The following is a 22,440-nucleotide window of genomic DNA, read 5'->3' on the forward strand; positions in this document are numbered from 1 at the left end:
TTTTATTCCAACCCCTTGCCATTGGCAGGGACACCTCCCACAAAGCCAGGCTGCTCCCAGCCCAGTCCAACCTGGCCTGGGATGGGGCAGCCACAGCTTCTCTGGGAAACCTGTACCAGGCTCTCAACACCCTCACAGGGAAGAATTTCTTCCTAATGATTTATTCTTCCTAAATAATTGAAATGCAGGAATTACTTGCATCATCAGAGAACAGGGATCAAAGGTGAAACTGGTCTAATCCCTGAATTGTTCCCAGCCACAGCATTTATAGGGCTGGAATGTAACCAAGAGTTTTGCTGTAAAAGGAATAGGATCCAGCTTGTTCTCCAGGTTGACAGAAGGAGGACAGAGAGCACAAGAGGACAGAGCACAACTGGAAGTTTCAGGCAATCCTAACAATAGGTGTGCCACCAAGCTTGTGTACAAGGTGGTTTTTCATCAGCCAGCTCAGCAAGGATGCCTGGGAGAAAATTTAGGAAGCTGAAACTGGCTCTAAGCTGAGCTTAGAGAGCTGACGCTGCCCACAGGGATATTTTAGCAGTGAGCATTCCAGACTTGATGTCACGAATAAAAAAAAAAACCAAAACCAACAAACCCACAAAACCAACAAACAATCTGCTAAAGTCCCATCTGTTTTCAATCCCAGACAGGCTGAGCTCCAAAAGAATTAGCGTTGCTCAAACCCTACCCCATTTTCCTGTCCCCCACAAGCCAGCTTTTCAAGAAAAAGTAGAACCCAATTGATGGACAGGATCAGATGCTTTCCTAAAGGTCCAAAGCAATCTCAGCAGACATCTGAGACTGATTAGAGCATGTCCCTCTCTTCCCCACTGTGACACTCCAGTGCAGAATCTGAGTCATCCTCTCCCAGTTTGAGCTCTGATACTGGACCATTTATCATGAATCCTTCCATTACAAATCAAACAGCCATGTGGAGGCTTAGGCAATTATTTCTCAAGGCAGTCAGCTACAATAGCAGAATGAGCATTTGTAGATCTGTGGTTAATCTGTGTCTTCTGTGAAATTTATGCCTGTGTGAAATAAAGGAGAAGAGTTTAGGCAACTTTGGGACTGTACAAAATCCATCTAAAGGTCAGGAATGCGTCAGTTGTGCTGGTGAATGTCACAGCTCATGGCAGCAGGGAGGCTCAGGTGTTGTGGTGAGTTGCTCTGCAGGCACCAGGTTTCTTTTCTTGATGGCAAGGGATGACCTGGGGCAGGCAGGAGGTCCCCCAGGCCTCTGTAGTGGCAGGTCACACTTGAGATTTTAGTGGAACTAAAACCATTAACCCGTGCTAGCAAGAACTGGGCTGTCCCTGTTGATGTGTCATTCGGATCCAAATGTTCCAGATGACTGCGCCTTCCCTGTTTTTGGAGGCTGTGCCTTCCCTCCACAGAACACAGCAACCCCACACCAGCCATTTGGAGATACTTCTGCTCTTGCTGGGTGGATGCACATCCTGGGAGCCCCTGTTCGAATAACAGATAAATGCAGGCTGGAAAATACCTTTGGCTGTATTTGGTCCCACTTCAACAAGGACCAATTTCAAAGTTTTCTTGGGTTGTTCAGGGCCTTTTTCTTCAAATTAATACTCAGCAAACTGATTGTCCACTCAGAAGTGTTGCAATTCCTAGGCTGGGAAGAAGTGCCTTATTGTGAGGCTGTTTCTCCCTCCCTGTCAATCCAGGGGTGTGCTGAGAAAGGCAGGGAAAATTCCTGTACAGTGCTTGGATGGCAGCAGCTGCTGCTGGCTCTCCATGGGCAATAGTTTCTTCCTGTCTCTTAACAGTGCAACAGTTCACAGGGATGGTGGTGTTGGTCTTCAAGGAAGAGCAAATCAGCAAATCTGTCCTTTATTCTTTTTGTGTTTGAGTTTATTTACAGAGAGAGTAAATAATTGACAGGATAGGGAAAGGCCATGTTTGCTACTGTGTTTGCATGTGGAAACTGGAGACACTAAAGTGGATTCTGGCTTCTCAACACCTGCCCTGAGATGAGTGTGACCAGCTGGGGGGCACTGGTGGATTGATCTGGGATGTTCTGTCCCTTAAATTGCAGTCTGCATGATTCCTGTGTGATTTCTGTATTACAGGTACCTGCATTTCAACAACCTGGAAAGTCTGGAGCTGGAGACTTTTAGTGACCTGCCTAAACTTGAAAGGCTGTGAGTAAAGATGGGCTATTTCTTGGGACTAAGAGGGTGAGGAGAAGGGGGAGGGGAAAACCCCTTTATTTAGTGTAGCAGTTTTGGTAGCACAGAGTGTGGTCTTCAAAATGCAAAAAAGCAGCTTCTTTAAAGAAAGAGGTTTTACATAATTGCCGAGTAGGAGGGTGACTGAGGATGTGAAGGGAATTTCCCATTTTATGTTATGTTCACGTTTCCATCTAAATAGGAGTAAATCTGCAGAAAGTCCTACAGCTGGTCAAGCCAAGTGAAATTTTACTCTGAGCATAAGGTCAGCAACATTAGTCACTGTTGGGCAAAGTGAGCAAAAAAAGGGCGTGGAAAAGGGATAAAGTCAGAAGAAAGTCTAACAAGAAAAACACACATCCTTCTTGAAAGCAGTAGGGAAATGGAGTCTCCTGCTCCCCAGGATTGCTTCTAGCAGTAATGCAGCCACCAGCACAACAGTCCATGTGTGGTTCCCACTCCATGGAGAAACCAGCAGACTTCTCTAGGCTGTGTGGAAATGTGCCTTATATCCATACATGCCAAGGAAATAAAATTGTGGGATCCCACACCCTTAGAAAACTTCAGACCTGGATCAGTACATGGCTGATCTCAGTCACTGTATTGGATCCAACAAAAATTCTGGATTTAAATTTTAAAGGAAGGTTTTTCAACATCCAAGCTGGGCAGCCAGGCTGAACTCTGGTGCACATGTGTGTGCAGACATTTGCACTCGAGCTGTGCTGCTTTTGTGTTCTCCAAAAAATTCACCTACTAAAATTGCTTCATATCTTTTATCAATTGCTTCATATCTTTTATCAATGGTCTCTTGTGAGCTTTTGGTGTAACCAATGTAAGTAAATTCCCCCACCATTATGGGAATGGGGAGTTAATTATCCCCTCTTGGTCCCCACTGATACATTTTAGCGCAATCAGGGTTTTTCCTTAAGAGCTGAGGAGTTTTATGTGTGGGCTGAGATTCTGAAAATGAGAATTTGCCTCAGTTTTGTTCAGAGATAAGCCCAGTTTAGGTGGCTGTTGTCTGAATTACATTTGCTCATGGATTTGGGTTAATAACTACACAGAGTTTAAGGCAGGAGTTGTCTAACTCCAATGGCTGCCTTTGTAAAATTGTCACGTCATCTGCGCAGGGGAAGGAAAAGGTCCCTTCTAAACTGGAGCTGACCCAGGCCCAGAAAACAGAGGGTGGGTCCAATCTGAGGGGATTTTGTGCCCTTTCTCCTCCCTTTGCGAAGAAACTGCAAGGGTCCAGTTTAAACCTGTTCCATCACATCCTGAGTCAGTGTTTCCAGCCCACACCCGCTCTCGGCTTTGGCACATTACATCACACCCACCAAGGGATGAAATCCCTCCAGCTCATGGAAACAAACACGGAATTTAAAAACTGAGCTCCATTTTGATGAGCAGCCTTTGCATTTAAACTGAGTGGTGACCTGGGGTGTTATCATCCTCACAGTGCAAATACTGAATAATGTTTTGGCATGGCTTCTCCCACTGCAGATTCTTGCACAACAACAAGATTTCCAGGATTCACCCAGGGACATTCTCTCAACTGGAATCCCTCAAGCGACTGTAAGTAAAAAACATTGCCTGCAAAGAGGACTTGTTTATCTTCAATCAGATGGGCAGGACCTGAGGAAGAATGTGCCTGGTTGGCAATGCTTTTAGTTGTTGCACTTCTAAGGCCACTGCTAAGTTTATAAAACAGTTTTGATTGGACCTGAAAGCTTATTTAAGCAGTTAGAAGTTTCTTTATTCTAGTGTCTAATTATAATCAGCTTACAACTTAATAATGCCACAGGAATGAACGTTCCTGGAAAGTCTTCACAACAGTTTGAACCCATAAAACATCCTTGAAAAATGTAGAAAGTCCAGGTCATGGATATGACCTTGAACATGTCTGTAGATCAGGATCTAACATGGAAAGAAAAATCATAGTCATAAAAGAAAAGGCTTGTTTTCTAGATTGAAATTAGTCAGAGGATGCCACGGTGCATGATTCTTTTTCCACGCAGGAATTCCCCAGGGTGCTATTCCCATATAACCTGTCTGTCTCTTAAGCTTACTTCTTTCTTGCTTTGGTTTTATGATCTCTGGAAATAAGTTCTATGATGTATTTGGGGGGAAAAAAATGCAAAAAGTAAAGAATTTTGGTGTTCTGCCATGATTTTCAAGTACAATTAAATAATGTATTTCTCACTGCAGCCCTCAGTCATTTCTGCAAGCAGGTAAAATGCTTCACTTCTCTTTAACAGGGAATATCTTGTGAAATGCTGTCTGTAGGTGCCAGAGAAAAAGCTGGGGTGTCTATAAAATACTCAGTCATGGCCCTGTGTGAAATCTCACATTCTCAAATATGTGACCCTGAAAGTGTTAGACTTTTCTTCCATGTTGTTTTTTTTTTCGGATGGCCCCCACCCATTGACTGTAAAACTGTCAGTGGGGAAGGAGGCACAAACTAATCCCCCTGTAGTCCTTATTTATCCTCACGGATAGCACTGCTCGTAGGAATGAGGTCAGTGTAGGGAAGAGGCTGGGGGCACTGGTAGGTCACTGGAGCTCCATTTGCTGTGGTTCAGGCTTGTGTTACAGTAATAAAAGTTCTTCCAGTTGTGCAGAAATGCTGCAACTCCTCACAGCTGGTTACAGAAAGGGACTGATCCCATCCACACATAAATCAAGGGGAAGATTTTTTTGGCACTAAAAGAGAAAAGCTGTAACAGAGGCAGTTCTTACAGAATTCAGTAAAGGTTGAAATCTCCATCCCAGAGTAAAGCCCAATATTTCAGTGTCTCAGTTAGTCAAAAAATGCATAATCCAGTTTAACTGAATCATTTCTATTTGAAACTGGAATGGTTGATGGTAATGCTAGTTTTACAATTAAACCCTTCTACTAGTTAACCATCCTGCCAATGAGATATCTCAAATTTTCACTTGGGATATGATCAAATGCAGGGCAAACCACCCAAGCGACCCTTCACTCCAGAGGACTGCTCCCCTCCTGTGCCCTGGAGAAGGAGGCAGCACAGCAGTTGGAGGCTGGGCACTGAGCTGCCTTCTCCTGGCTCTTGCAGGCGGCTGGACTCCAACTCCCTGTTCTGCGACTGTGACCTGCTGTGGCTGGCAGAGCTGCTGAGGAAATACGCAGAGCAGGGCAGCATCCAGACAGCTGCCACCTGCGAGGCTCCCCGGGACCTGCACGGCCGCTCCATTGTCACCTTGACCGCCCAGGAGTTCAACTGTGGTGAGCGAGGTCAAACCCCTCCATCGGCCACCCTCAGGCCCTGGAGCTGGCCTTTGGTTTGGGAATTGCTTCCTCCATCCCTTTTCCTCCCTCTTTCCTCTGCTGGCATCCTGATTTCTCCCTCCTTCACTGCTGAAATGGGAAAATCCCAGTGGGGCTGCAGGAGGAAGGTGACATTCCCAGAGGTGTTGGAGGCAGCTCTGTTTTGGCTGGTGGGTGTTGTCTTGGCTTTTTGCATAGAGTAGGGCTGGTAAAGGATCTGCTGCAATAGTGGCTAAACCAGGAACCAGAGGAAGTATCCCACATTAGGCTGAACAGAAGGGGAGCACTGGGAGAGCTGCAGTGGCTGGAAACACATCTGGAAACCTGTGGGAGAGCACAGAAGACGTGTAGCTGTATGCTTTGTTTGACTGTGGTGTAACTGATGGCTCTTGTTAGGCTGTTATTCTTTAAATTTAGAATTTTAAACTTGGTTTTGTTCTGAAAAATCCTAAAATTAACTGTTTCCCATAGAAAAAAGACAAAGCTCTGATTTTTAAGTGGAGGTAAGTTAAAACTCTGATTTTTAAGTGGAAGTTGGCACAAGCATTGGCTGTAATTCCATGGTACTTCGCTGCTGGTAGAGTCAGTTTGAGAAATTCCCACTCACACAGGCTTGCTGTTAGCATCCCTCCTGGATATGCCAGTCCAGCTGTGCATGGCCCTGCTGTGAGCCAAATGTGTGAGCTCAGCTGGATTTTGAAGAGTTCTCCATTGAATTCACCTTGCTTTTGTAAAAAGTCTTGACCATTTCACAGCTTGATTTCGGGCACAGCCGTGCAAAGAGTTGAGCTGGCACAAATGGGTCTGTGACCTCAACAGAGGGGGGATAGGAAGAGCCTAGGGAAAGCAGCTGGGGACACATGGAGTGGCTGTGCCGCACAACAAGCTGTTCCCAACACACCCCCAGTGCCACAGTACAGCTGTTAGTGCAAATTTGTTCTGGTTTAGGCATGGACACACAGTGGGGTGTCTGTCAAATCAGCCAGAGCACCTGGTGGGAAGATTTTGCTGGCATTTGGCTTTCACTCTGGTGGTGTGCCAGCTGGGAAGACAAATGATACAGAGTTCAGCACAAAGCTCTACCCATGCAGGTGGCTGATATCTGAGTCAGTCTGAAAGCTGCTGGTACCATTAACCCATGGCTTTGAGCAGCTGTGAGCCAGAGGCGTTTTGTACTGTGGGGCAGTGCTGGGTTTGGGCTGTGCTAGCTTTGCCTTTGGGGATTTTTTCTGAGCCATTAACTTGTGGACTAGGGAGTGAGGATACTGACCTTCCACTGGAGGGAGTGATAGGTTCTCAATTTTAGGAATAATCCAGCTGGTTTTACTGGATTACTGGTGAGCATGCAGACTGTGAAATGGGTAAGCTTTTTGCTGAATCAAGATCAAGCATTCCAGGGCTTGTCCATAAATTCCTCCCTATTTTAGCACATCCTTTCAATGTTTAACTTGCTTGGTGCTGGAGTACATCTCAAAGTGAAGCACACAGTGAAGGGCAGGATGATGAATTAAGGACATAATGAATGAAATCCTGTTGGGAGGGAAGTGGTGTGATTTGCAGGGATCTGGCTCTGTGTTCAGGTGGAGCAGGAAGCTGCAGGCTGCCGAGGGCAGAAGAACAACCCAAGTGAGGACGCTGCTGACTTCTTTGCTTCTCTGGGGGGAGACAGGGACCAGCTCTGTAATGAGCCACTGTACAGACAGATCTGTGAGAACTGATCCACTGCCCAACATACTGAGAATAGGAACAGCAGCTATTCCCCAGGGCTCTTAGTGGGTTCGGGTGAATGATGCTATTCCTTCATGACATTCGCAGGGGTTAGTGAGTTTTGGGGTGGCTCTGAGCAGATGCTGCTGTGCCTAGGGCTCTGCTGGTGCCTGTTTCTTGGGGCACTGCAGGATGAGTGTTGCAGGATGGGTGTTGTGTGCCCCACCATACCCCCAGTTGGGCTGCAGGTGGTTTTGTGCTGCTTTGGACTGGGTTGTGTTCAAATGGTGTTTTGCAGAGAGGCCTCGAATAACCTCAGAACCCCACGACGTCGATGTGCTCTTGGGAAACACAGTTTATTTCACCTGCAGGGCAGAAGGCAACCCAAAGCCTGCCATTATTTGGCTGCACAACAAGTAAGTCACATGCAAGGAGCCCTGGGGTGGCAAAGGTTTTCAAGCGCTGAGCTCTTCAGTGCCTGCCTGTAATTACAAAAGCTGTTTCACACAACGTTAAAGAAAAGAAGGAAAAAGAAATGGTTATCCCATGGGCTATATTTACCTTCCTTTTAACAGCATTCTCTGGTGACCACGTAATCCAAGTGGTGTTTTCATCTGCATTTGGAATATTTCATCTGCGTTTGTAATGGATTCCAAGAGCTTATAACTTTCCTATAAACATACTCTGCAGGCTGAAAGCAATTGTCTTTTGATCAGGAAAAAAATAAAATTAGTGTTTCATGTTGCTCTCAGCCACCATGCTTGCCATTTGTTAACTGCTGAAATGCTTCTCACTAAAGGCTGACCGTGTTAGGTATGAGGTTTCTTTCCAAAGGGAAAAATCGCTGTGCTCCACTGAAGGGTGGAATTTGCAAATTCGTGTGTAGGTTATGTGCTAGATGCCAGAGTGTTCTGGGAAATGCTACACAATAAAATATTCTGTGCTCAGGCAGTTGCCCACTGTGGAAGAGAAGCTGCTTTGCTGCTTTACGAGCTGCTTGTCTGGTGAAGCCTGAGCAGGGCTTGGTTATTAATAAAAATGATCAATGTGTGCTTCTTCAGCAAACCCCCCACCAGGCAGAGTTTCAGCCCGGAGCAAAAGTTTATGGCTGAGTTAAGTCCCTTTGGAAGGAAGGTTTTGTTAGGGAAATGCTGGCAGGCTCCCAAAGACAGCATTGTAAGAAGGGTAATGATAATAAATGTTCCACAAATGAGATATGACTGGAGTGAGGAGACACCAGGGGAATTAAACAAATGCCCAGCAAGCAGATTAGATTGCATAGTGGGTTCAGCCTTTGTCCCAGGGGGAGAGAGGTCCCTTCTTCCCTTTCAATCATCTGCAGCCATCCAAGATTCCTTCGTGCTGGGACAAATGGGATGCAGCACTGGGACCTTCTGCCATGGGCTGGGATCCAGGAGTCACAGGTCATTGCAGAAAGAAGGAAGATGTTTCACAGCTCTTGGGCTGGGTTGGAGTCCAAGCTGTGTTGGGGTCCCATGGTGACTTCTCAGAGCTTTTTGCTCCTCTGAGGCCTTTGAGCCTTGAGTTTGAATAGCAATGGCTGCACACAAGAACAATATTAATTCATTGTTAAATTTGCACTTAGTGAGTAAGAACAGGCCTTCCGGGCCAGGATGCCCTGACAATGGCAGTGATGCTGTGACATGGGAACAGAGTGCTCTCCTGATGAGCTGTAAATGTCCTGCCTAATTAGTAGGGAGAGAAAAAGCAGCTCACCCAGGGAGTAAGCTGGAGCTGGAGCTGCAGTTCAGTGCTGTGAATCAGAACTCTTGCTGCAAATTTCACAAAGTCTCAGAATAGCTCCATGGAACACCAACTTACTGCCATGCAAGCAAAGCCCCCAGAAACCCCAACAGCTCGAGGGGGAACCACCAGCCTTTATTCCTTTCAGATTTTGCCTGTTTGTGGCTGTTTTTTCAGTAATAAGATTGACATGAAAGATGACAGCCGCCTGAACCTGTTGCAAGATGGTACCTTGATGATCCAGAACACCAAGGAGTCGGACAAAGGCGTCTACCAGTGCATGGCCAAGAACATTGCGGGGGAGGTCAAGACACAGGAAGTCGTGCTGCGCTATTTTGGCACCCCATGTAATTGAGCTTTGTGCATCCCTTGACGACCCGGCTGAGCTTGGGGGTGGGAGTGGAGCTAAATCAGAGTCAGTCCCAGCTTTGTATGTGCCAAGGTGTTCTTGGTGTGCTGGGGGACAGAGTGGCTGTCAGCGAAGTGAGGCCTGAAACTTAAGGAGTTCCCACTGGAATGGGAAAAGGGGTACTTAGAGATGGAAGGTAGTTCAGCACTGGGGAGGGAGTTTGAAGTCTGGGATGAATTCTACAGCACAAGGGTGAAGGGGACACGGGCGTGGGGATACTCCAGCACTGAGTGAGTGGGTGTGAGGAGGTGGTAGGAAGGTGCTGGGGGCATTGCTCAGAGCAAGGATTTGGATGTCAGGGAAGAACCAGAGTGGGTTGCTGGGTTGCAGAGGAGTCCAAGCAACTTCTGCCCATCAGTGAGCAGGCAGCAGAGCTGGTTCCTAAAGCTTTCATTCCCTTCCAGCCAAGCCCACTTTTGTGATCCAGCCACAGAACACTGAAGTGCTGATTGGGGAAAGTGTCACCCTGGAGTGTGGGGTCTCTGGGCACCCCCACCCCCGCATCAGCTGGACCCTTGGCACGGGCTCTCCTTTGCCACAGGACTCCCGTTTCACAATCACCAGCTCTGGAGGCCTCTTCATTCAGAACGTCACCTTCTCGGACCAGGGGCAGTACAACTGCAATGCCAGCAACTCCGAGGGATCCATCCAGGCCACAGCAAGGATCATAGTGCAAGGTGAGGGCTCCCAGGCTGGTCCTGTGAAGATTCTGTGACATTTCTGGGATACAATGTTTGGTCAGTGGGGTGTATTTGAGTCTTGTGACTGGTTCTGCTGCCATGAACTCCCCGAGTTTGCTGCCTGAGAGTTTCCTGCTGCTCAGTCACTGCTTTCCCTTCCAGATTCTCCCAGGTTTCTCGTCATTCCCACTGATCAGACAGTAACTGAGGGACAAAGCGTGGATTTTCCCTGCTCTGCTGAGGGTCACCCTCCCCCAGTGATTACCTGGACAAGGGCAGGTACTGCCTCACTTGACTCGTGGTTTCTCTCTCCCAGGCCATCATCCACGGGGTGTGGGTGGGAACAGCTGAGCTGCTGGTTCAGCGTGGTGACTTGCAGGGGTGGCACAGGACAAACTGTGAACAGCACAGACCTAGTCCCACGGGGAGGTGTGTTGTAGATCACCAAGGATGGTGTTAAGCACTGTGGAAGGAGCCTCTTAGATCTCTGTCACAAGGTAGGAGTGTGATGGTTTTCATCAGCATGGAACCCATGGAAAGCCTCACACTTCTTCCTGCAGAGGCTTCCCACCTCCTCTGAAAAGGCAAGGTCTGGACACTCCAGATCAGTGGATATCAATCACAGAATTGTTTGAGTGGGAAAAGACCTCTAAGATCATCAAATCCAACCTTTAACCCAACATTGCCATGTTCACCACTTAACTGTGTCCCTAAATGCCAAATGTACACTTTTTTTGAGCACTTTTGGGGATGATGATTCCACCACTTCCCTTTGCTGTACCACCATGTGCCAGCTCTCTGTCATTGTCCTTGATTTGCTGCCACTGGGGACACACATTGCAGAAGGGCACCATTCACTGACACACCTCAGAGTTTTCTCTTAGCTTAGGAAAAAGGATTTTGGGACAACAGGTGGTGGTGAACTTTAAAAGTCTCAAATAGTTGTTAGTGCTGGCTCCACTGAACTGATCTCATCCAACACTTTCTGGGACAGGAGCCAATAATGCTTGGCCCAGAGGTCCTCCAACTTTTCCTTATGCTTCACAAGCCGTAATTAATGGTTTAGTGCTGTGGAGTTTGTGGGTATTGTGTTCCAGCTTCCACAGCAATGGCCCTGACACAGAGTTAAGAAGGACCAGCTGAAATTCTGCTCTGCCAGCATGTTCTCCATCTCCTTTAACCTGTTTTCCTCCACTTCCCAGAAAATGTACCTTAGGCATGTGGAAAGGAGCACGATGACAAGAAGTAAGGTTCATAACTGCTCTGCAACCAGGTTTGCACTCAGAAATCCTAAATCAAAAGTCAGCCAGGCTTTACAGCGCTTTCACATGCTAAAAGCAGGACAAGAGGAGGGGAAGTGGTGGAGCATTGCTCATCTCAAAGCCACTTTTGACAGCGTGGGGGGATTTTGGTATTTGGAATGAATAAATAGAGGTTGGATAAATGGAGGGAAATGGAATACTAAAAAAAAATTTGTTAAACTGATGAGTTTTAATAATGTTAATTGGGTTTGTTAAAGCAATTTAGGTTTCAGCTTTTCTCCTGAAATAAAGAAAATATTGAAACAACAGTTTCCAAACCAGAAAATCAGACCAACATATTTAGAAAGACAATGCCAAATGTTCCCATTTATTTGATGAAACAGACAGTTTGGATAATTGAAGAGTGATTTGCTATCCATCAGGGGTCAAAAAATCTGCAGGTTGCACTAAGAAAATACTTAGGAGGAAAGAAAAAAAGTTCCAGCTCTTCTCAGCTGATCTCAGCTGATCTGTGTGTAAAGGTGATATTTCAGGGTGATTGATGCTGGAAAGGAAATGAAATGTGTAACTCACACAGACCCTTCCAGTGATGGTGATGCCTTCAAAATCTAGAAACAAAACAAAACACTTTCGAGACAATATTAATATAGGAAGTAATATAAAATCAGGTCTTTGATTGGAGGCCTCCAGGTGCAAATATGGCAAATTGCACACCGAAAATGCATTGAAAATGCACATTTGTTGAAGCATATGTTGGGGCATAGGGCAAGTACAATTTTATAAGTTCAGCAAATTTGCATAATTGACAATAATCCCCAATTAGAAACACAGGTAATGAAGTAATTCCCCCTCTTGGTTCGACCTGTTCTGAAGCTCCCTCCTCGCTAGTTGTTTATGCCTAATAAATGAGAAGATGTCTTGGCAAGGTGCCTTGTCCTTGATTCCCCAAGAAGCAAGATCAGAACTGGCCCACAGGAATTTGTTTGCCGAATAGGAAAAGTGCTGGAGTTAAGAAACCACAGAACTATACAACAACAGTCTGCAGAGCTACGAGCAGACATGAAGAATACATCAAAGCAAAAACCGTTTTGGCATCGATGGGATGAGGACAGGGAATTAACGAGCTGCTCGTTATCCCAGGTGGGCCCTTGCCGAGTGACCGGCGGCACAGTGTCCTGTCCACGGGCACCCTGAGGGTGGGCCGGGTGGCCCTGCACGACCACGGGCAGTACGAGTGCCACGCCATCAGCGCCATCGGCGTCAGGACCCTCGCGGTGCAGCTCTCGGTCACCCCGCGAGGTGAGCTGGGCACAAGGGGCTGCCAGAGGTGTGACACTGATTTGGTGTTATGGTAAATAACCATCTGAGCAGGCAGGGAGCTGCCCCCTTCCCGATGGGTTGGGATTTTGCTCTTCCCTGGGAGCAGACATCCAGCCAGGAGGGCTCCATCAGCTGGTGGGAAATGTTAGAGAGGTTGCCAGAGTGGCAAGGTTTGTAAATTGGAATAAGCTGCTGCAGTTTGGGAGTTGATCATCGGGAAGATTGCTTTGGTAAAGGAAAAACTGGATAATAATAGAGTGTATTAATTAAATTCTTACATATATATATATATATATATAAATTTTAAAATTTTGTCTCTCCTGCAAAATTAAGAGTAAAATTCTTTCTTAAACAAAATATTCTGCAAAACATAATGTTTCCTTCTAGCAAACATTTAATCCTGCCTCTAGATACATTTGTCTTAAACATCCCCTACCAGGTCATAGGTTCAATCTAAATTTAGGTTTTCTAAAATCAAGACTCTGTAAAACACAAGTCACACAGGGATGCTTTTGTTTAATTAAGGCTTAATTTCTTTTTTCCTTAATTTTTTTAAAGCTTTTGTTTAATTTTATTTTTTTATTTTCCCCTTATAAATAACCCTTCTAAATAAGCAAACTTCCTTGCTTGTTCACAAATAGGGCAGGGATTTACTAAGGGTAGACTGGAGGGAAGGAAACTCTCTAGAAGCATAAATTAGTGAAGCGCAGAATTCACAGAATATTTTAAGACCAGGAAGATCAATATAATTACTTAATCTGGCCTGATTAATACTTCAAGAGAGCCTCATCCGATAATTCCCGAAACAAGTCATGATCCCTGTTTCAGCTGGAGCATCTTTTCTAGAAAACCTTTGAATTAAGGATTTTAAATGATGCAGCACATTCCTGTGTAATTGCCCCAAGCAGAGACACAGAGGAGCAGAAAATAATGAACATAAACTACGTAAATGAATGAAAAGAGAGCTTGGCAGCGAGACAGAGAGCACAGGGTGAGCGGCTGCCCCTCTGCAGAGCCCTTGCGAGAGCAGCAGCTCAGCAGCTCTGCTTTCTCCGTGCTGAGATGGTTTTTTACCCACAGATTTCCCTATTTTCCTTGATGCATTTCTTACCCCAGTGGCTTTTTTCCCTGTGTTGCACAGTGATCCCCGTGTTCCTGCATCCCCCCCAAGACCTGGTGGCAGAGACAGGCCAGGACGTTGCCATTTCCTGCGCTGCCCAGGGAGACCCTCGGCCCACCATAACCTGGGTCAAGGTACGTGATGATTTCATGTCACTGGGGAGAATTAAACAACTCTCTCCTTCAACACCTCTCCCAGCTTCATTAGTTTCATCAGTTTTGCAGTACACATGGGATAGACACCAACATTTCCACTGATTTGGGGTTTTTGAAAGAACATTGCAGTTTCTCAGGCTCAAAGCCATGCAGCAAATATTCTCCTGTTCTTCCTTCCAAAAGAGTCACTTGAAGCCAGTGACATTCCAGGAGGTTATAAATACTTGATTGACAATCCCTGGAAAAAATAAAAAAAACCTGAAAATTGATTTTTTTTCTATGTAGTTTGTCCATATTTTCAGCATTTCTGCTGATGGCATTGGATGATGCTTTTTGGCTCCAGTTTTGACGAGGCAAAGCCACAATCCCTCAGAATCACGCTGCAGCCTGGCTGCTCTTTCCAAGAATTCAATAGGTGAAGTTCTTCAGACTTCTTTCCTGCTGTGCTGTAGTACAACACTTGGGACCTTCCTTTATACCTGCCCTGCCTTTGAGCACAGACAGGCACAGAAAATGCTTGGGCCTTACTTACCCCACAGATCTCTGGTGAAGGTGAACTTGCCGCTTTCTGTGGGCTCAACCAACAGTGGGAGCAGAAGAAAAAAGCCTGGAAGGGCATCAGAGCAAGCATTAGGTTGGGGCAGGGCAGCAGAAAGATGTTAAGAAGCAGGGAAATAGAAAAGTAAAACCTAAAGTCACTTCTACCACCAGCCAGGCTGAGAGGTTGGGTTTGAGTGATGCTGTCAGAGCCAGCAAAAGCTGGGATTTGCAGCTCAAGGCCAGCAAAAATCCATCAGTTTCAGGTTGGCCTAAAACTGAAAACATTTTGACTTAATTTTGTGCCATGAAACTTTTGTGAGGGCATCAGGGTCTGGGACTTGTTCCAGCCAGCCTGACTGTGTGGGGTGTCTGTGTGGGGTGTCTGTGTGGGGTGTCTGTGCCCCGTGGGGAGTTCCTGGGCTGGGCCAGGGGAAGGAGCAGAGCAGGGACCTCCTCACCGTGGGTCCTGTCAGGACCAGGTATCCTTGGACTTCTTTCTGGTTTCCCTGGAAGAGCAATGCTAACATCTGGTGGCCACATTCGTTCATCACATCCATCCCTGGGTTTGCTGAGCAGGCTGAAGGCTGGGGTAGTGGAAGCTTTCTATGCTCTGACACAGCTTCTGTCTTTTGATGGTGCAACAGGAGGGCATCCAGATCACAGAGAGTGGCAAGTTCCACATCAGCCAGGACGGGACCCTCTCCATTCAGGACCTGGGTGTGGCTGACCAGGGCAGATACGAGTGCATAGCAAGGAACCCCTTTGGCTTCACCTCGAGTGCCATGCAGCTCACCATCACCGGTACCGTATCTCCCGCGCTCTCCCCGAGCCTTCTCTGGCTCCTGTGTGAGGAGGTGCTGTGCTGTGCCGACAGCTACACTTTGAGCAGATAATTATGTAAGAAATTATTTCTTCAGCTTCTTTGCAGACAGGTCCCTTGGATCGGAGTCACTCCATTGTGAAAGCCCACGCATCTCCCAGCTGCCCCTCGCTGTTTGCTCAGCTGAGCTGCAGTTGCTCCCTGCAAAGCCAAAGGTGTTGTCTTAAACCTCCTTCTGCAAGCCCAGCTGTCAGTGTCCATGTAGTTATTGCCTCTGCTGGGAGGGAGAAAGTTATTAAAATGTGCTGACACGCTCACAGATCATCATCTGACTGAAACCTCACACGCTGGGGGAGGCAGGAGCAGAACGACATTGTTGCTGCACATACAGGGGTTTAAATGTCTGCTCAGTCATAAAATCATAGAATCATAGAATCAGTAAGGCTGGAAAAGGCCTCCAAGATCATCAAGTCCAACCTCAGACCATGTACCACTCTTGGGAATGGGAACTAAATCTGGTTTTCAAGCTCCTGCTCTGTGCGTTAGTGAAGATGTAATGAACAAGGAGGCGTAACTCTCCTCTGCTGGTCAAAGCAGAGGTCAAGAGTGGATTTTTTGTACCTCTTAGAGGGTAAGAAAACTGTCAAAGGAAAAAAGAAATCAAAGGCAAGCAAAAAAGTTTAAAATATAAGTGAAGAGCTGTTCCAGAAACAGCCAGAGTGGATAGTGAGTCACTTATTAGGTGAATTTAGTAACATTTTCCGTACAGGGGTTGTAAGCAAGGAGCTGAAAATGGTGTGAAATGTCTTTGTTGTTTGAAATTATTCCTGAGACAATTTCTTGGCTTATTCTTGATTGGTGCCTCATTCACCAGCTGGCTGTAGCATATACCAGTAGCCAACTGGGAACTGGTTTGTTCAGCTGTGACAAAGGCCCTGGCTTAAAAAATGCATCCTGTAGTAAGTTTAAAGAAGTGATGTCTTTTTACTTCTAAAGAAACAACAACAACAACTTTGGTATTTTTGATTTAAAATGATGTAGCAGAGATGTTTATACTAACTTTGAACTATTATTATCATCATAAATGTCTATTAATTACTACCAATAATTAGTAAGTAAAGTGTTCCACAAACAGAAAATTAATGGATGAGCAATATATTTAAATTAATTTCATGAATTTGAGAAGTACCTTTGTGGGAAGTAAATATATTATTTTGGGCTAAGCCACTGTGATTTGTACATTTTCTTTTTACAATTTAACCACTAACCAAAACAGACTTTTTTTTTTAGCAAAGCTGTACAGGAGAAAACCCTGAATATGTGCCCGCAGACATCTCCTGAAAAAGCCACCTTCTTTTTCAGGCAGCTCACATTCTTCAGAATATCTGTCTTAAAAATAAATTCATGGTGTTGATATTGCAGATGGAAATGCAGTTTGTTCTGCAGTGAGGTCACTCTGGGGCTGGTGCCGGTGCACCCTTGAGCTGGGAGGGCCAAATAATATCCAAGTAAATTGAGGGTGTTTTGTTGTTTCTTTGTGCTTGGGGAAGCCACGGACGTGGGTCGGAGCGGGGACACATTTGTGGCCACGTCGCTGCGCGAGGCCATCAGCAGCGTGGACCACGCCATCAACTCCACACGCACCGAGCTCTTCAGCAAGTAAGTGTGGGAAGTGCCTCGAGCTGGGGCCTGAAGCAGAAAAGTGTTGAAAACCCACAAGAAATGAAGCTTTCTGAAAGCTCATTTTATCACTGACAACCCGCAAATGAAAGCTACGGGATTGTTTCGAGTGTTGGAGGTTGAAGCTGCACCATGTAGGATGTGATAGAGCTTCCCAATAGGCATTTGGGACTCTGGAAAAATGAGATACACAAGCATCATCTCTTAGGTCACTTCTATCTGCATTTTGTCAGCTGGAGTTGGTTCTGTAGATAGTGAATAAAAGAGAAAATAATCAGAGTAGTCATTTTATGAATGCAACTGACTTTGTGGAGGGTGAACAGAAATAATAATATAAAAATTCTAACCATTTCCTCAATAAAAAAAAAATTCTCAAGTGAATATGATTCCCTCCTCTTCTACCCCAATATATGTTTTTATTGGAAGGATGGATAGTTTGTGTTAAGCCCAAAACCTTCTGGGTTTCAGCTGTTGAAAAGTGAAAAAATAAATCGCTATTGCAGAAAAACCCCAGAGATACTGAGAGAATTAAATATGTGCATTTTCCTGGGGAAATATTTCTCTTCTTTAATCATCTGCAATGTGCAGGCAAGCCACGTTGGTCTTATGCACTAATTTGGGGGCCAAGCACTAGACCAGGCTTAGAGCTTGACTCTTGCTGCTTGTAGGGTCTCACTGCCCTGAGCAGAGTTGATTAATTTTAATGATCCTGCATCACTTTTAATTCCTGGAAATAGGCGCCCCAAGACTCCCAATGACCTCCTGGCTTTGTTCCGCTACCCGAGGGACCCCTACACCATCGAGACAGCCAGGGCAGGGGAGATCTTTGAAAGGACCCTGCAGCTGATTCAGGAACATGTGCAGCAAGGGCTGGTCGTGGACATGAATGTCACAGGTAGGAGAGATTTCATTTCCCTTCTTAATTTTGTGCTCAGGATGAAATGAAAACAATGATGTGTAGACATCCAGGAAGTTTAAAATGTGCCAAGGTATATAAAAAATCCCTATAAATGTTGGGTATATGATGAAATGTGTTGTCTGGGTGGCAATTCTTTCTATGTCTCATGGTTTCTTTAATAGCTGAAGGGCTGGTCTTGTGTTCACAGAACTGATTTGATACCCAGGCAATGGTTTGAGATCCCTGTTTTGTAAAGGTTCCTCAGATGGCTATAAAAGCCCTATTCCTTAAAAAATATTAACCAACTAGCTGATGAAGGAATATCCTTGTGGGTCTGAAGCTCAGACCCTCAAGAGCATAGTCTGAGATGTTTCCTGCCCTCCAAATGGCAACGAGAACAATGCTGTGAACTCTGGGGTATTTGGGTGCTGTTACAGAAGAAGAGGGAATATCCCTCCTCTCTACTACTTTGACCTCTTAGCTACAAACTCAGGTAAGTCCCAGCAGCTCAGGTTCCTTCTATTGAAGCAGGATAGCAAACAACAAAGCAACATAATGCCAGAATTACCTAACGAGGTCCAAGCATGCAGCAGCTGGACCCCAAAACTTGCTGCCTGGGACTTCCTTGATATACAGCAAACATTCTGCATGCTTCTACCTATACGTGTGATTCATCATGGAGCAGGCATGTGTGTCTGGGACCTGTAAATATTTTTTCCTGCCTGGATGTATTCCAGGGTGTGAGGAGTCTCTCTCCAGGCAGCAGGTCTGGTCTGGGCTGGTTGGACTGCCAGCCTCTCCTCCTCATTGCCCTGTCAGCATCCACACAATGCAGCATCATTCAGCGCTTTCGGTGCAGCAGTGCCCTGGCAGTCACCCACGGCTTCCTGCTGCTCGTCACGTAGAGCTTGGGTGGGTGATGGAGCTCATGGTGGCAGCAGTAACCCAGGGAGCCATAAAATAAACCTAGAATAGGGACTGGGACCACCCCCACAGTTTGCTCTGCCAGTGACAAGTTTCCAGCTCTGTGCAGTTAAACTCCTTCCCCCTTCTTTTTTGCTTTGTGGGCCTGATGCTATCCTGTGCTTCCTTTGTTTCCCATAAATTCCACAGCAAAAGCATGCTCAGAGCCCCGGCCATCCCATGCCTATCCTGACAGGGATTTGAATACAGAGCTGTTCCATGGGACAGTGGGAATCAGGAGGCTGCAGGTGATGCCTGACCTGGTGCTTTGCCCTTCCCTTTGCAGGCTATCGCTACAATGACCTGGTGTCCCCTCACTACCTGACCATGATCGCCAACCTGTCGGGCTGCTCCGCCCACCGCCGCACGCCCAACTGCTCTGACATCTGCTTCCACAGGAAGTACAGGACCCACGATGGCTCTTGCAACAACCTCCAGCACCCCATGTGGGGTGCGTCCCTCACAGCCTTCCAGAGGCTCCTCAAACCTGCCTACCAGAATGGATTTAACCTCCCCCGAGGGTTTTCCTTGGCAGAAGATGCCAGGGATCTGCCCCTTCCTCTACCTCGCCTTGTCTCCACTGCCATGATTGGGACCGAGACCACCACCCCTGATGACCAGTTCACGCACATGCTCATGCAGTGGGGCCAGTTCCTGGACCACGACATGGACCAGACGGTGGCAGCCATCAGCATGTCCCGTTTCTCAGACGGAGCCCCTTGCAGCGAGGTGTGCAGCAATGACCCTCCCTGCTTCTCCATCATGGTCCCCGCCAACGACCCCCGCGTGCGGAACGGGCGCTGCATGTTCTTTGTGCGCTCGAGCCCTGTGTGCGGCAGCGGGATGACCTCCCTGCTGATGAACTCTGTCTATGCCAGGGAGCAGATCAACCACCTGACATCCTACATTGATGCCTCCAACGTTTATGGCAGCACGGAGCAGGAATCACGGGAGCTGCGGGATCTGAGCGGCCAGAAAGGGCTGCTGAAGCGAGGGCAAGTTGTGCCCAGCTCGGGGAAGCATCTCCTTCCCTTTGCCGTGGGGCCACCCACGGAGTGCATGAGGGATGAGAACGAGAGCCCCGTGCCGTGCTTCCTGGCAGGAGACCACCGCGCCAACGAGCAGCTGGGGCTCACGGCCATGCACACGCTGTGGTTCAGGGAGCACAACCGCGTTGCCACCGAGCTGGCCACCCTCAACCCACACTGGGATGGGGATCTCCTGTACCACGAGGCACGAAAGATTGTGGGTGCCCAGATGCAGCACATCACCTATGCCCAGTGGTTGCCCAAGGTCCTTGGGGAGGCTGGGATGAAGATGCTGGGTGAGTACAAAGGCTACAACCCCAATGTCAATGCGGGGATTCTCAACGCCTTTGCCACGGCCGCTTTCCGCTTTGGGCACACCTTGATCAACCCCATCCTGTACCGACTGAATGAGACCTTCCAGCCCATCCGACAAGGCCACATCCCCCTGCACAAGGCCTTCTTCTCCCCTTTCAGGATCATGCAGGAAGGGGGGATTGACCCCCTCCTCCGTGGGCTGTTTGGGGTTCCTGGGAAAATGCGGGTGCCCTCTGAACTCCTCAACATGGAGCTGACGGAGAAACTCTTCTCCATGGCACACTCTGTGTCACTGGACTTGGCCGCTATCAACATCCAGAGAGGGCGAGACCACGGCATCCCACCCTACAATGACTTCAGGGTCTTCTGCAACCTCTCCTCTGCACAGGAGTTTGAGGACCTCAGAAATGAGATAAAGAACTTGGAGATCAGAGAAAAGCTCAGGAGGTACTGTAGCCTAGATGTGGAAGCATCGAAATTACTGGAGACCAGTCAGTGAAAAGTTCCTGCTGCTTCCAGTACACCCATGGAATAACCTTCCCAGATACTGTCCCCCACAGATGTTAAGATAGGGTAATAACTGTGGTTTAACAATGGGGTAAGACAAATGAGGTTTCTCCAAGTGATCAGTCTGGTTCTGGGTGGAATGTTCTCAGGCGCTGCTGTGGTGTAGCTTGGGAGCAGATTGAGCCTTGGAGCTATTTTCCAGTCAGACTAAACTGCGTCCTATCTGCCCTGGCTGCCTCTTCCAGGGCAGGTCTTTATCCCATTGTCTTTTAGATAGAAGCATTAAAAATATTGTCCAGATGAGTTCCTGACATACAAATTTCTATGTTGGTATCAGATTTACATTATCTCTACTCTTTGAGATCCTCTTAACTTTTTTTTTTAATATTGGTTATCCTGCAGTTTATACGGAACTACCAAAAATATTGACCTGTTTCCAGCACTGATGGTGGAGGACCTTGTCCCTGGGACCAGAGTGGGACCAACACTGATGTGCCTGTTAACGACTCAGTTCAGAAGGCTGAGAGATGGAGACAGGTATTATCATTCGAGTCACCCCAAATCCTTTGGTTATTCTGTTTGGGAGGTTTTTTGCCTTACAGGAAGAAGCAGAATCTGTAATTTTTAATTATTTATTGTCTTATGATATGAGGAACAGTGTTCTCTGTCCAGTGTATTTGCAAAAGCACTTGTCACAGTTACTGTCAAGGTGTCCTTTCTTGATTTAGTGATTCTCATTTCACTGCAGAACACTGGGAATCATTGAGGATGTTCCCAATATCTCATGAAAATGCTAGAAAATGTCCGCAGGAGCTCTTTCATAATCCCTGTTTGCTGCTTGTGTGAACGAGACACGTCTTTGCTTGGTGATGCACTTAGGGCAGGAGCATGGGGGTTTGTGGGTTCAGAAAAAGCCATCTGTGTTTGCAGCCACCTGACACCAGAGCAGATGCTCATTTTGAGGGGTGTGGGTGCTGCCACACAGATGTCGGGGAACTCTTCTTCCTCTCCCAGCCTCACTCACTCACTCACTCACTCACTCCCTCTTCTCCCACTCCTGAGTCATGCTGTGATTACACCCCACTGCAGATTTTGGTATGAGAACCCTGGAGTCTTCACGCCGGCGCAGCTGACTCAGATCAGACAGGCGTCCCTTGCTCGTGTCATCTGTGACAACAGTGACCACATCCAGCAGCTGCAGAGAGATGTGTTCCAGGTGGCATCGTACCTGCAGGGCATGGTCAGCTGTGAGGAGATTCCTGCTGTGGACCTGCGCCTGTGGCAGGACTGTTGTGAGGGTAAGGAGAGGGATGCTCTGGCACTCACTGGTGTGGGCATCACTCTGGATGGCATTTGTCACACACCACAGCAGCTTTTATGGCATTGTAACTGATTTCTGGCTGCACCACGAGAACCTTGTGTCAGCAAATGGGTGCAAAGGGAACAGAAAATAGAAGAGAAGAGAAGAGAATAGAATAGAATAGAATAGTATAGAATATTTCAGTTGTGGAAGACCTGAAGCAATCATCCTGTCCAACCGCCTGACCAATTCAGGGCTGATCAAAAGTTAAAGCAAATTATTAATTATGTCTTAATTATGTCATTATTATTATTATTATTATTATTATAATATTCAAATACTTCTTAAACCCCAAGAGGTTTGGGACATTGGCCACCTCTCTAGGAAGCCTGTTAGCTTCATTTAATCTGTCTGAAAGCCCCACCTCACTGAGGGCTTTGGTCTCTGGCTGGGGGAGAGACTGAAACAGGACATGATCCCCACCACATGCCACT

At 46.8% G+C, this 22,440-nt stretch overlaps 1 protein-coding gene across 2 annotated transcripts in view; it reads left to right on the plus strand.

Annotated features, from left to right (window-relative positions):
* LOC104687664 (peroxidasin homolog) overlaps window positions 1–22,440 on the plus strand; it is a 45,320-nt gene that overhangs the window by 20,001 nt on the left and 2,879 nt on the right. For both annotated transcript variants that reach the window (XM_010396870.4, XM_010396869.4), the window contains exons 5-19: window positions 2,094–2,165; window positions 3,693–3,764; window positions 5,267–5,436; window positions 7,484–7,601; window positions 9,127–9,296; window positions 9,763–10,035; window positions 10,201–10,317; window positions 12,441–12,599; window positions 13,762–13,874; window positions 15,080–15,236; window positions 16,806–16,914; window positions 17,673–17,830; window positions 19,083–20,586; window positions 21,049–21,183; window positions 21,736–21,944. In XM_010396870.4, the coding sequence (XP_010395172.1) occupies window positions 2,094–2,165; window positions 3,693–3,764; window positions 5,267–5,436; window positions 7,484–7,601; window positions 9,127–9,296; window positions 9,763–10,035; window positions 10,201–10,317; window positions 12,441–12,599; window positions 13,762–13,874; window positions 15,080–15,236; window positions 16,806–16,914; window positions 17,673–17,830; window positions 19,083–20,586; window positions 21,049–21,183; window positions 21,736–21,944 (3,536 nt within the window). The remainder of the gene's footprint in view (window positions 1–2,093; window positions 2,166–3,692; window positions 3,765–5,266; window positions 5,437–7,483; window positions 7,602–9,126; window positions 9,297–9,762; window positions 10,036–10,200; window positions 10,318–12,440; window positions 12,600–13,761; window positions 13,875–15,079; window positions 15,237–16,805; window positions 16,915–17,672; window positions 17,831–19,082; window positions 20,587–21,048; window positions 21,184–21,735; window positions 21,945–22,440) is intronic.

The sequence above is a fragment of the Corvus cornix genome, chromosome 20 (genome assembly GCF_000738735.6).
Source record: "Corvus cornix cornix isolate S_Up_H32 chromosome 20, ASM73873v5, whole genome shotgun sequence".
Lineage (NCBI taxonomy): Eukaryota > Metazoa > Chordata > Aves > Passeriformes > Corvidae > Corvus > Corvus cornix.